At 35.5% G+C, this 15,017-nt stretch overlaps 1 protein-coding gene across 6 annotated transcripts in view; it reads left to right on the top strand.

Moving 5' to 3' along the window:
- The window catches only part of MYCBP2 (MYC binding protein 2), a 269,085-nt gene that overhangs the window by 14,957 nt on the left and 239,111 nt on the right, over positions 1-15,017 (top strand). For all 6 annotated transcript variants that reach the window (XM_059903372.1, XM_059903374.1, XM_059903373.1 and 3 more), the window contains exon 2: positions 12,168-12,243. In XM_059903372.1, the coding sequence (XP_059759355.1) occupies positions 12,168-12,243 (76 nt within the window). The remainder of the gene's footprint in view (positions 1-12,167; positions 12,244-15,017) is intronic.

Genomic DNA, 15,017 nt, shown 5'->3' with positions numbered 1-15,017 from the left:
GATGTTGTCCCATGTTTGAAGGGTCAGCAAACTTGTTCTGTAATGGGCCAGATAGTAAATACTTTAGGCTTTGCAGGCTCTCTAGTCTCCCTTGCGATTATCGCAACTCTGTTGTTACAGCTTGAAAGCAGCCATAGGTAATATTTAAACAAGTGAGCATGACTGTGTTCCAGTATAATTGTATTTACAAAAATAGGTGGCGGGCTAGATTTGGACTGCAGGCCATAGTTTGCTGACTCCTGAGGTGTAGGCAATAATAGTTGCCGGAGCTGCGTTGTGAATATAGAGGTAAAATCAAAGAAGCGTAAAACATAGATATTGGCAATAACTAAAATGTGGGGGAACTGGACGAATGAGAATAAGGGTGTAGGAGAAGAGACTGAAAGATATGTTAGGACTGGATTACAGTGTTCCTGTATTGCTTTATTTGAGGACAGAAGTGATAGAGTTAAACTCTCAATTTATAAAAATGTCTGAAGCAGTGCTGTAAGGGATGAAAAGACATAGATCCCCAAAGCAGGGGTTCCTTTAAAGAAGCAATTGCAGTAGTTCTGACAAGTGATAATAAAACCTGAGAGAAGGCAATGGGAATAGATGAAATAGAACAGATTTGAGAGACATTTTGGTGTTAGAAGGATGATGAAAGAATGACAGGTATAGCAAGTGACTAGATGTCAAATACAGAAATAATAATGCCTTTCCTCTAGGTATTAAGGGAGGGAGGAAGAACTAGTTTCTCAGGAGGCCAGTTTTGACACCTTTGTCTCTACATTTTCTTTGTTGGTTATTTCAGTCAGTCCTGTGATTTCAGTAATTACCTAATTGTTTTGGACTTCCTGGTCTGTGGTTTGTAGCTAAAACCTTTCTCTTGGCCTCTAGACCTGTGTTTTGAAAAGTCTCCTGTTAGGAGTCTCTCAATCCTGTCTCAAATACATTATATACAATATATTCAGAGGCTACTCATGAGCATACTATCGCTTACATACTGACTCTTTTCCTATAGGTCAGCTAAACAGAAGTCTGAGACATCATCTTGAAGTTGGCATTAAGAGATGATAATGACCTAACACTCACTCACCCCCACCTCCTTTTTTCAGAAGGCTGAGAAAGGTCACATTCAGTGGGAAAGTGAATTGAGGTTAGATGGAGAAGGGAGTACAGCATTTAGAAATTAGTGTTTAGAGGGAAAGAAGGAAGATGGTAGCTTGAGGAAGGGGACACAGAATTAATCTGTCTTTTGGATAAGAGACACTGTAGCAGATGTTCTTAGTGTCCTAGCCATATTTCTTTGGCTTTCATCTCTATATTGTCTACTTACATTTATGAATTTCTGCCTGAGAACTTTCTTACTGGCCATAGAGACATGCTTGGCCTGTGTGCAGGGCAAGCCAGAAATGCCAGGGAGTTAATGCTGTCAGAAAGGCTTTCAGCCACCGATGGATGGGGATGTGGTGGATAAATACCTCGTTTTCACATCTCTCCTTTGGGATAACTGAGCCGTGTTCTATACCATCCATTAGAGTTCTCCAGTAGGATCACACTCTGGTTGCCCATCAGGGTAACTGGCTTAATAATACACTCTTTCTTGACTGCCTTCCCTTCCCTATTTCACTTCTGATTTCCCCTATCAGTGTTTTTCCTGGATCACCTCTCAAACAACTACTTGTACTTGAATCCTTAAATCATGTCTGCTTTTGGGGAAACCCAAACCACAGTAGGCACTTTAGCATGGTAATGAAAAGAAATAAAATTTGTTTAGCACTTATTAATAGTAAGTATAACTGTAAGTGCCTCATAATCTAATGGGATAAGTACTCTTTTCATCCTGTTTTACAGATGAGCTGACTGAGGCACAGAGCAGTTGATTAACTTTCCCAAGATCACAGAGCTAATAAATGACAGAGCCTGCATTTGAACCTATGCCGTATGTCTCTAAATTCTGTCCTCGTAAGCTGGTAGGCTAAGGGAGAAGAGCAGGAATAATGAGCAAAAAAGAGAGTGTGAGGACAATTAATGGAGTAAGGCCCTCGTAGAGATTATTTTGAGGTGGGTGATAGGAAAGTAAAGGAAGTAGTACATTCTAAATGACGTCCCTTTCAGCAATTAAGTAGAGGGTTAGATTATGTGCTCTGAGCTAAATGGGTAGTGGTGGGATTTTGAAGTGGCTTGAAAGGTGGTAGATTTTCATGGTGGATGTACCTTTATTGCCAGAGAACATAATTGGCTCTAAACCAGCATTCTGATGATGCTTGTGAACTCTCAGTAGCTATTATTAAGGTTGTTATAGCTTATTGAAAACAATGTAAGTTACCAATATAGAAATAAATATAAATTATGAACAGATGACTCTCATGAGAAGTAATATATGTGCTAAAAATTTAAGCGACAGGAAAAGGAAGAAAAAGGAGCTAATAAAGAAGACTGAGAAAGAATCATCATCAAGGGAGATGGAACACTAAAATAGAGATTCTTCTAGAAGCTGAGGGTGGGGAGTATTTAAAGAAGTAGACTGTTTGATAGTACTCATATGTAGAAGAATATAAAGGATGAAGACTGCAGGTAAGGAATTCAATAGGCAACAAGAAAGTTTGTGATGTTGAGAAGTCTCATACACTTGTAGGAGCTTGATCGTAGGGGATTGAAAAAGTTTGAGACAGTTGTTCCTCAAGAAGTTTAGTGATGAAGAGGGCAGAGGGATAGAGAATCATTTAAACTCTTTTTTTAAATTGAAGGAGGCCAGTAGGCCTCTAGGGTTAGAAGCCATAGAAGACAGAGATTAAAGAGTGAACAAAGAAAGGGTGTAAGTGGTTGAGCAAAATCCCAAGGATGGTGAATGAGATGGGGTCCAGTGTATGGTAGGAAGGGTATACTTGGATACGGTATGTGCTGTCTCTCTTGGGACGGAGGGACTTGAAGGAGGAGATTTAAGTTTTGGAAGAGGTCTCAGGGGCATATTTTCACCCTTTTCATCTTTCTCTCTGAATTCTAGTAATTTTTTCTGATCTCTTCAAATTCTCTCTTCACCGTGTCTAATGCTGTAAACTCACCTACTGAGTCTTTAGTTGCAGTTATATTTTTCATGTCTAGAAGTGGGATTTGATTATTTTTCAGATGTGCTATATTCCCCATACCCTGCAGATGTTTTAAAGCTAGTCTTTTTTTTTTTTTCTGTAAAGTTGGTAAGCATAGTTGTGTCTGAAAAATTTATCTGGAGTCTGTTTGTCCTTCTGTTTTCTTTTTCTGCTAGTTTTCACTCATGGTGCCTTGTATCTTTGTGTGCCTGGTTGTTTGACTGCTAACTCTCATTACCCTTCTGGTGGCTCTCTTAGTCCTAGGATAAATGGACTGTCTTCAGAAAGTTTTATAGTTGCTCCATGGCTTGAGTTTTGCTTGGCCACCTAGGCTCTGTGTGCCTAGATTATAAATCTGCATGAGGCATGGTCTAATAAAGTCATAACTTTCCAGAGTCTTTTCCTCCCCTCACTCTCTACTCCCAGTCTCTCCCCCACTCTCTTTTTCTTATGCTGCTCTGCCCACTGCCAAGGTAACTTTATTTATAGTCCTTACCACTCCCACACCCTCCCATTCCTATCCCCAACCTAAAGACTTCCAAATAAAATGAAGGGACTGAAGATATATAGGAAATTGTTTGCCTCTCTCTCCTACATCAACTTGAACTGTTAAAATCTCTGTTTTTATTACTAATTATCAGCCTAGGTTAAGTAAATAAAAGTTTTCTACTTAGTAATCAGACTACTATCCCTCCCTAATTTATTCAGTGTTGCATGAACACAGTGAGAGTATCATTACATTAATTACACAGGAGAAATGTCTGGCTTCTATAGAAAAACTTCAATTTATATATGGTGTTTTATAAATTAGTTGATTTTTTAAAATTGGTCTTCTATTTACTGACCTTGATAATTTATTTATTAATTCTTTATTTGTGGATTATTTTGCATTTCCTATAAATATGGTTATGTTGTCTACAAATAAAAATGCTTTACTTTTTCCTTTTCAACCATTATGACTTTTATTTCTTTTGCTTGACTTACTGACTTCCTGTGCAGTATTAAGTAGAAGTGGTGACAGTGTAAGTTCTTGTGTTTTTTCCCATTCTTAGTGGAAGTATTTAATTTTTCATCATTGAGTATAATTAAGTATAATGTTAGCTGTAGGGTTTTTGTTGATAATCTTAATTAGATTAAGTAGCTTCTCTTCTTTTCCTACTTAATGCGGCATTTCATCACAAATGATTGTTGAGTTTTATAAAATAACGTTTCTGCTTCTGTTGAAATAATAATATTTTTCTGCTTATTCCTCTTATTCAGAATAAGGGGAAACATTTAAAAAATGAATTTTGCATTTTATTTATTATCCTTTTTATATGTTGATGGACATTGAAATTATTTTTAGGTCAATGGCTTTTTTTCCCTCATAATTTTTGTACTGAGATATGAAATTCACATACTGTAAAATAGACCTTTTCAAAGTATATCATTCAATAATTTTTAATATATTCACAACTTTGTGTAACCAGAACATTTTTATTCACCCCCAAAGTAAATCCCGTATCCTCTTGTAGTCACTCTCCGTCTCCTTTCCGTCAGCCCCTGGCAACCAGTAATCAGCTTCCTGTTTCTGTGGATTTGCCTATCTGGACAGTCATATAAATGGAATCATACCATCTGTGATCTTTTGTGGACTTTGCTTCTTTCACTTAGCATAATGTTTTCAAGGTTTATCCATATTGTAGCATGTGTCTACTGCATTCTTTTTTATGGCTGAATAATATTCTGTTATATGGATGTGCCACACTTTGTTTAATCCATTCATCAGTTCATGAACATTTGGGTTGTTTCTACTTTTTGCCTACGTAGTATTTTTGTTTCTATGTTCATGGGAGATACTGGCCTGAAATTTTTTTATTTTGAAATATCCTTTTCAGACTTTGGTATCAGAATTATGCTAACCTCACAAAATGGGTTGGGAAATGTTTCTTCTTTTTATATTCTCTGGAAGAGTTAGTCTAAGACTGATATTGTTTGAAAGACTGTACCAGTGAATTCTTTAAGTGTTTGAAGGAATTCTCTGGTAAAGCCATCTGAGTCTAGAGGGTTTTTTTTTGTGGGAAGGTTTTGACTAGGAATTCAATTTCTTTAACAGATATGACTACTCAGATATTGTGTTTTTTCCTTGTTTAGTGTCGAGAAGTTATATTTTTACAAGGAATTTGTCCTTTTATTTAAATTGTGAAATTTATGGGCAGTGTCTGTAATTGTCCCCTTTCTAATTTATTTCTCATATGGGTAACTTGTGGTTTTATTTTTTCCTGACCAATCTTTCTAGAGGTTTATTAGATTTATTAATCTTTTCAGAGAATCCGTTTTGACTCCTTGATTTCCTCTATTGAATGTCTGCTTTCTGTTTCATTGATATCTGCTCTTATTTTTATTTCTCTCCTTCTACTTTCTTTTTTTATTTTTAATATTTATTTATTTATTTGGCTGTGCCAGGTCTTAGTTGCGGCATGCGGGATCCTTAGTTGTGGCATGCAGGATCTTTAGTTGCAACATGTGGACTCTTCAGTTGCAGCATGCAAACTCTTTGTTGGGGCATGTGGGATCTAGTTCCCTGACCAGGGGTCGAACCTGGGCCCCCTGCATTGGGAGCACGGAGTCTTAGCCACTGGACCATCAGGGAAGTCCCATCTCCTTCTACATTCTTTACACTGAATTTGCTCTCTTCTTTCTAGCTTAAGTTGTAAGCCTACCATTTACTTTCAAGCTTTCCTTTTTCACTGTATGCATTTGTATGCGGAAAGCTATATATTTCCCCAAAGTTCTGCTTCAGCGACATGCCACAAGTTTTGATGTCATATTTAATTTTTATTCCATTGAAAATATTTTCTAATTTCCATTGTAAGTCTCTATTGTAGCTCTTTGACACATAGGTTATTTAGAAATCTGTTTTTTTTGATTTTCAAACATTTGAGAATTTCTTAGTTTTCTTTCTGTTGTTGGTTTATAGTTTAATTTTGCTGTGATCATTGTCCTTGGAAATATGTTGAGACTTGGTCTGTTGTCCAGCATATTATCTATTTTGGTAAATATTCTATCTGTCTTAAAAAAGAATGTGTATTCTGCAGTTGTTGGATGTGGCTTTCTATGTATGTCAGTTAGATCAAGTTGATTAGTCAGTCATGTTTTTACATTTTCCTGCATCCATGCTGTTTTGTCCTCTACTTGTTATATCAGTTAGATAGAAGTATGTTAAAATCTGATTTTTTTGACTGTGGATTTGTCTTTTCTTTTTTTACTTCTGTCAGTTTTGCTTTATATATGTTGAAGCTATGTTGTTATTACATGCATTCGCATTTAGGATTTTTGTGTCTTCCTATTGAATTGACCCTTTCAGCATTATGAAATGTTCTGCTCATCTCTAATAACACTTCTAGCCTTAAAAATTACTTTGTCAAATATTAATATAGCCACACCAGCTTTTTTTGGGAGGCCAGTGAGTGTGTACAAGATACATCTTCTGCAATCCTTTTACTTTTAGTCTGTGTCCTTTCATTTAAAATTTTGACATAGCAATTTTTAAAGGAAGACCTTTCTTTGGTATTTCTTGTAGTGTTGGTATATTGACAAGGAATTGTGTCTACTTTTGTGGATCTAAAATTATCTCTATTTTTGTCTTCATTTAAAAAAAATTTTTTTTGATGTGGACAATTTTTAAAGTCTTTATTGAATTTATTACAATATTGCTTCTGTTTTTATATTTTGGTTTTTTGGCCACGAGGCATGTGGGATCTTAGCTCCCCGACCAGGGATCAAACCCTCACCCCCTGCACTGGAAGGCAAAGTCTTAACCACTGGACCGCCAGGGAAGGCCCTGTCTTCATTTTTAAAGGATATATTTGATAGATATATAATTCTAGGTTGCTAATACTCCCTATTCTCCACCCCTCAGCACTTTCAACACAAAGAATGGAAGCTGTCAATCTTATTGTTTCTTCAAATGTATCTTTTTTTCTCTGGCTGCTTTTAAAATTTCTTTCTATCCCTTGTTTCAGCAATTTGACTGTGCCAAGCATTTGGTTTGCCTAGGTGTGGTTTTCTTTGCATTTTCCTGCTTGAGAGTTCCCTGAATTTCTTGAATCTCTGGGTTGACTTCTTTCCTTACTTTTGTAAAATTATCATCAATTATTTCCTCACCTGTTGCTTTTGTTCCGTTCTCATTTTCTCTCTCTTTCTGAGATTACAATTACATGAATATGAGATGATTTGACTGTGTCCTACAGGTTTCATACTCTCTTTTTTGTTTGTCACATTATTTTCTCTGTGGTGGAGTTTGGATATTTTTTCTTGGCCTGTCTGCAAGTCAGTGAATTCTGTTTTCCTCTGGTCTATTCTGCTCTTAGAGTCTTCTGACAAGTTCTTAATTTCAGATATTGATTTTTCTGTTCTGGGAAATACACTTGGCTTTTTAAAAAATTTTTTTTGTTGAAAATTACCTCATTTCATCCATTTTGTTCAACTTTGCATCTATGTCACGTCCTTGCCTCCTAATGTCAGTGTCTGGGTTATCTTGAGTCTGCCTGATTGTCTGGTTTTCTCTTGATTATCTATCACATTATTTTGCTTCTTTGGATGTCTCTTAATATGTTTATTTTATGCCTAACATTATGTGTAAAAGAACAGTTAATTTATTTCAGATGATATTTTCTTCCAGAAAGGTTTGTTCTTTATTGTGTTAGACAGATAGCGTGAGGTGTTGGCTACCTCAGTCCAAATCAGAGATAAAGTCGATTCCTCCATCTACCGAGATTCTGTCTTCTAAAACTGGGCAACTATGGGAAATCGACCCTGCCCTTTTTGCCCAGCCTCCCTATCTTTCTTCAGTGCTCCATCACTAAGCAGATGTACTATTAGATGTCCTGGCCACATATTCGGAGCTTTTCTAGATTCCAGTCTGTCATTCCAGCCCATGCAGACATCTATAAAGCACCCGAGTTTTTGGTTTCCTTTAGTGAGCTCAATCCTCACTTGTACCCAAACTCTGCAAATGCCCTCATGCAAGAAAATGCCAGTGATCTCAGCTCACCTTGGAAGTGCTCTTCCATCTCTGGATTTTTACTTCATCCAGTCCTTAGTTGCTTCCAGACCTTTCTATATTAGTCTAGTTTTTGAAGGAAAAACAATGGCTTGCTCCTATCTGGTATCTTACTTTAGTAAAATAACAGTGAAAGTCAGGAGTTTATCTTTGCAGAAAGAAAGGCAGATAATTTTAAGGGTTCTTATTGATATAAGCATAGTGATATTCTGAATATTTTTATCTGTGTTGCATACTAATATTTTTTTCCTTCTGATATGAGCCTGTTTATCAAAATATACTCTAGGCCAAGGGTCGACAAACTATGGTCCACAGACCAAATCTGACTCAGTTCCTTTTTTTGTATGGCCTGTGAACTAAGAATGGTTCTTACATTTTTAAAATACATACATATGTATATACATAAATAGCTATATAAATAAATGAAAGGAGAAAAATATTTTGTGACACATGAAAATTATATGAAATTCAAATTTCAATATCCAGAAATTACAATCGGATTGTAATACAACCACATTCATCTGTTTTTGTGTTGTCTATGGCTGCTTTCATGCTAACAGATGAGTAGTTGCAACAGAGATCTTATGGCTTACAAAGTATAAAATATCTATTATCTGTCCCTTTACAGAAAAAAAATTTGCCTATTCCTGTCTTAGATCATAGACTCAGGAATTTTTCATTTCTCATTTCTAAGAGAAATTGAACAAAAGACTGAAACCCTCTTATTCCGTAAGTTCTTTGAATTTTGAGTTATTTAAATACTAGCATTTTAGAGTTGGAAGGAACCTCAGAGATAATCTCCTTTATCTCTATTTTGCAAATGAAGAAACAGATTTAGAGTCAGAGAAGTTTTAAATTAAATTATGGCTAATTTTTGTTTTGTTAGAAAATAGACTCAGTAATAAGCTGATAGAGAAACTAATGATCTATATCACAGAACAACTTGCAAAATTCATTTGTTCTTATTGCAGAAATATTTGGTTTTACTAAACAGTGGTAGCTATTAAGAGAATTTCTTCTTTGGAATTTTTAAAGTAAATATTTTAAAATAAATATTTAGAGCATGTTAATAACCTTTGCCTTTCATTACCACCCAAAATTCTTTCAAATCTCTTGGGTATGAGGTTTTTTTTTTATGAGAAGACTAAAAATCTTATAGGACCAATTCCAGACATTCTTCATTAAGCTCCTATTGATTTAGGATTTAAAGTCCTAAATCATCAGAAATTCCACGGTGAAATGTTAATGTGTAAGACTTGTTTCTAGAGTTTTTCTTTTATCTCTCCATCCTCAGATACCATGAAAAGTTTATTTAAGCTTACTTCTGAAATGCAGTCATATAGTGGGATGTTATATTACTAAAAAATAGCATTTTTATTTTCTAATGTTGAATACAGATTTTCTACATATAATTTTTAGCTTATTACTAGCTCTTTTGGATAGCTCTCTACTTCTAGAACAAGCCAAATCAACAAAAAACACAGTAAAATCAATTTGTGGGGGTTTGGGGAAAGCTGATTTTTCAGCTGATCTGTATGCAGGATTTGGTGGGTCCAGATTCGTTAAAATTGTGCCAAATTAAATTAATTTTAATTAAATTTTAATTAAACTAATTAAATGCCAAATGCATAAAAAGAAATATTTTAGGAATATGTATAAAGTCATTTGAAATTTAAGAAGGTCTGTTAAACAAAACAGACAAAAGTATTGGTACATGCTTTGGAAAATTTAAGTCCGTGATTAGTAGGCTTCAGGAAATTCATCTTAATTTATATTTATGTATTCTGTTTCTCTGAAGATTGGTTTTGAATGAACCTTCATGCTTTTCTAAATTGTATAGAAAGGGCTAACCTTTTAGCATTTACATATTCCTTTTGCTCAAATAACTGATTTCACTTAAGTAAACTTTAGTATAAAGGGAAGTTGGTGTCCTAAACCAAAATACTCATTGCTTTTCATCAACTTGTTTATTCACCTGATATTTCTTGAACATCCATGTTGTGTCAGGCACTGATGCAGGTGCTGAAAGGGAAAATGTTGAAATAAATATTTTTTGCTCATAGTTGAATAGATTGTGTGAGGAGGTATATCTGTTCATGTGTAGCATTTGATACTATTACTCTCTTTCTCTTTTCTTTTGTAGCATGCTATCTTGGGGAAATCCCATCTACATACATGATTTTCATTACCTCCTTTGCACCAAAATCTGATTAAAATACTCCCATGGATAATTCCTTAATGGGCATTTCTGGCTGGATATCCTTTAAATGTATTGATGTATCTATGGGTCCATCCTTGGCCCTCTGCTTATTTTCCTCTCTAAGTAAGGCTGGTAACTATAGCTCTGAACTTCCTTTTCTCCCTGTCCTCTCTCCTTCCTCCCGTTTTCTCTGTCTCTCAAAGTACTGTTGAGTACTTTGTTTCAGATACTTTTCTGAGCACAGAGGCTGGAGCAGTGAACAAGAACGATATGGCCTCTGCACTCTTGGAGCTTACAGCTTGGTGAGAGTGATGCATTAAACAAGTAATTCCAAACACACAGTTGTAGGTTACACAATGAGACACAAGTATAAGATGAGATGAGAACGGATATTAGGGAAACTAGCCTAGTCTGGGACACTCCTGAGTAAGTGACACTTATACTGGCACCTCAAAGATGAATAGGGGTTAGCAAGAGATGTGGGATAGAATTCCAGGAAGAGGGAGAAAAAGCCCCTAAGAGAAAGCCACTAAGGAGCTCATTAGCAGGTTCAAACAACTGAACGAATAGTCCTTGTGGCTGGAATGTGATGAACAAGTGGGAGAAGGATGCAAAAACGAGGTGGGAGAGACTGGTGGAGGTCAGATCTTGGTAGAGGATCTTTTAAACCACGTCAGTGCTTTTGGTCTTTATCTAAGAGAATTGAGAATATATTAATAGAGTTTGTAGTGGGAGACTTACCTATTCATTTGTTCTTTTAAAAAGTTGACTTGAGTGCTTATATGAAAAATGGATTGAAGGGGGCAGACATGGATGTGCAGAAATGAAGCTTTTTTATGAAGCTTTCACAGTGGTCCAGGCAGGAGGTAGGGGTTACTTACATTGTTAGCATATCAGCAGTAGAGGTGATGTAGATAGATTCAAGAACTGTTTATGAGATATAGTTGATAAGATTTTGTGATTATTTCAGTTTAAAGTATGAAGCTGAAGGTAGTGTCTAGAGTCTCTCCCTTCTCCTCCTCCTCATCTCCTTCCCTTTTCCTCTTCTTCTTCCTCCTCCTCTTCACCTTTTGTCTTTGTTATAGCAGTAGCATCCTTTTGCTGGATCATTAAACTTTGCTTTTCATTCAGGTCTCTGAGCTCCTGAGGAAAAGAACTGTCCTTTTCATCTTATGTTTTTAGTACCTAGCAGTGTGCACTTCAGCAGGGTAGATGTAAAAAAATATTAAATGAGATGAAAATATATTTTCCTCAATTTGGGTTTCTTCCATTAATTCTTATTCTTTGCCACATTAAAGATTTCTTTTCTCAAAGTCATTCAGGGGCTTCTTTTGCTTAAAGAATAATTTGGTCTTAGGGCTGTGATGTTATGAAAAACTGGCTGCTGGATATGAGAAGTGTATGAGTTGGGGTTTTCCTGTAGTAATTTAGTAAAAATGGACTCCTGACCCTTTTTGCACTGTAGCCCTCACTACTACAAAGAGCAGATTTTTCTGGGAAGGGAACATAACTGGTATTTATTAGCAGCCCCACTGTTGAATAAAGTTTTAAAAATTTCATTTGATGCCTTTTTACAATTTTTAAATTTTATAAAAGTATTTGCAGAATTCACATTTAAAAAATAATTTAATGTGTATTTCTTAGCTATCCAGTATTTTGCTGTCATGTCAATAGCTATATTGTATGTTAGTATCTTATATGTACATCTAGAATATATTGTTTCATAGAAAGTTTATTCAAGAATTATTCATCTATTTTGGAAGTACCTATTTTTAATAGCTTTATATGTTCTAAAATATGAACTTCCATAATTCTTTTATTCTACTTTTTTTTTTTTTTTTTACATTTTTAGGAATAAGAAAATTTTAAATAAGAAGAAGTTGAAAAGAAAACAGAAGAGCAAATCAAAAGTGAAGACAAGAAGCAAGGTAAAACTGTTAGCAATTTATAGGAAATAAGGACTTTTTTATTAATTTGAATAAAAATGCCAAAATTAAAAAGGTAATTTTAATTTTGGTAAGAGGTACAAACTACTATGTATAAAATAAGCTGCAAGGATAATATAGTGCAATACAGGGAATATAGCCAATATTTTATAATAACTATAAATGGAACATAACCTTTAAAAATTGTGAATTACTGTTGTACACCTGAAACTTGTATAATATTGTACATCAACTATATCTCAATAAAAAAAATAAGATATGAGTATAATTAGCAAACCATTTTATTTCTGTGTGCTAAAGTAATTTTTAAAAACCCCTTATTATTTGGTCACACTGTTTAGTTTCATCTTTTTGGCATTTTTTTGACCAGCAACCTGGAAGTTATTATCTGGGTGCTGAAAATTATTTATTATTTATTCTTGTTTTCTTTTATCAGTTCTTTGGGGGAAGATATCCATTTCTCTTCTCTTTTTTCACTCTGACTACATGTACTGGAAACTGAGTAAAATTGGCTTGTGAGTTGGGACTTAGATTTGGGTTTGTCTCATACCTATGCATACATTATGAATTAGAGAGTATTCTAATTAGTGCGTCTATAGACTTTTGACTGTTCTGAGCTTCTTTAGACTGTTGGTGGCTGTACAAAAAAAAAGGCAATAGAGAATATTTGAATTAGGTGGTACCTTAGAGATCAAGGATCTGTTCTTCTACCCAATGCAGATATCTTCTCTATAAAATCCATCTAGGTTTTTCTTAAACATTTTCAGGGACCAGATACCGCTTTTTGTAAAAGAATCTCTTTTCTAATGAACAGTAGTAAGAAGCTTAGACAGGAGGAAGAGAGCAATCATACTTGTGATTTCTGAAGAGCTCCACTTTTGGTTATAGAAACAGTCACTTAGCTTGGGTTGTAAATCATATTTAAGTTCTAGAGACAATTGTTTCCTGCACTTTTTAATGAGTATTTTTGCTCTTGTAACTGAGAGAAATCTACTTTAAAGTAGTGAACCAAAAATAGAAAGATAAGGAATGGAATTGATCAGTTGGACCCAGGGATTATAATAATGTTATCAAATCTTCTTGCTTCTCTTTTCCTCTGAGTGTGGGTTTATTGCCTGTGGCTGAGGACTAAGGCTGCTGGCAGCTCCAGCTTTATTTTCTTTAAGCAAAAGGCGATTTCTTCTCCTAGTTGTGGCAGAAAATCTTGGATAGGGTTTTTGATTGACCTGCATCATTCACTTTGACCTGGAAGATGGGGTACTTTGATTGGTTAGGCTGAGTTATGTTTGTAACCTTGTGATGGACTGTAGATGAGCACCTTGATTAGCAGGCTATGTGGAATGGGAGGGGTGGTTGCCCTAAGGGAAATGTTGCTGGGTGGGCAGATAAATAATATATGTTCACTATATCACGTCTTACTACTGTTTTTGGGACAGAAGAGGGAAGTGGAAAGCATTCTTACTATACTTAATATGTGAAAACCTTTAACAAGTAAATAGTCATTCAGATTTACAACTTCTACCCCTTTTCCACTTTTTGGTGCTGTGTGAAGAGTTGGAATATGGGAATATTGAAAATCTTTTAAAACCCTTTTTAAGGTTTCATTTGTTGATTTTCCTAAAAGTGGTGGCATGTGATATCCAGGAAGATATGGGAAGTCAAGCTCTTTCTTCTACTTAAATTCTGTCTCTAGCTAGCTTTGCTCCCTTCATAATTCATCTTTCTTTTGTTGGCCTTCAGGTTTTATATCTGCTTTTTTAGGAGCAGCTTGTGATAAGAGTGATATAAAAAAACTTCGTTTACGCCTCAGACTTCAATTGCACACTGACTCTGTGCAGGCCTTGTGCTCTGTATTTGGGATGCAAAGATGAGTAAGAAACATTTACTGCTCATAAAATGGTGGTGTTAGTCTCTTTGCCCTCTATTACTGTTTTTGGAGTATTTTTTATCCACTCTCTTTTTATAAAAGTTATCTTTAAAATGCCATTTAGCTATACTTCTTCATCTCCTTCTTTATTGCTGTCATTGACCCCTCTATTTCTACATTAGCCACCTCCTTCATTTACTTTCCTTCTTGTCCAGTATAGATACTACAGTATTTTTAGAAAAATTCTTGCTTTATCTACTGTATTAGTTCTTTATGGCTGCTGTAACAAATTACACAAACTTTATGGTGGCTTAAAACAATACAAATTATCTTATGGTTCTAGAAGTCTGAAGTCTAAAATGGATCTCACTGGGCTAAAATCAAAGTGTCAGCAAGGCTGTATTCTTCCTGGAGGCTCTAGAAGAGAATTCATTGTCTTGCCTTGTCTGGCTTCTAGAGCCTGCCTGCATTCCTTGGGTTGTGCTTCCTTCCATCTTGCCACCCTCTCCCATTTATAAGGACCCTTGGGATTACATTGGGCCTACCTGGATAATCCATAATAATCCCCCATCTCAAAATTCTTAATTTAATCATATCTGCAGGCTCCCTTTTGCCATGTAAGGTGACATGTTCTCAGGTTCTAGGGATTAGGGGGTAGATAATTTTTTGGATGCCATTATTCTGCCTACCACATCTTCCTTTCCCTCGTGTACATTTGTTGGATTTATCTGACAAAACTCAGTCCTGTACAAATCCAGCCATCTTTCCCTCTTTCCCTGCAGGTGAGTACCATGTACTGCTAAAAGGAGTTAAACAAGAGTTTATTGATACCAGTACAGTTTCATGATTACCAGTATCAAATGGACCATCCATAGCCAGACTGTCTTCT

Source organism: Balaenoptera ricei, chromosome 18, assembly GCF_028023285.1.
Source record: "Balaenoptera ricei isolate mBalRic1 chromosome 18, mBalRic1.hap2, whole genome shotgun sequence".
NCBI classification, from domain to species: domain Eukaryota; kingdom Metazoa; phylum Chordata; class Mammalia; order Artiodactyla; family Balaenopteridae; genus Balaenoptera; species Balaenoptera ricei.
This window is presented reverse-complemented; position numbering and strand designations above follow the sequence as displayed.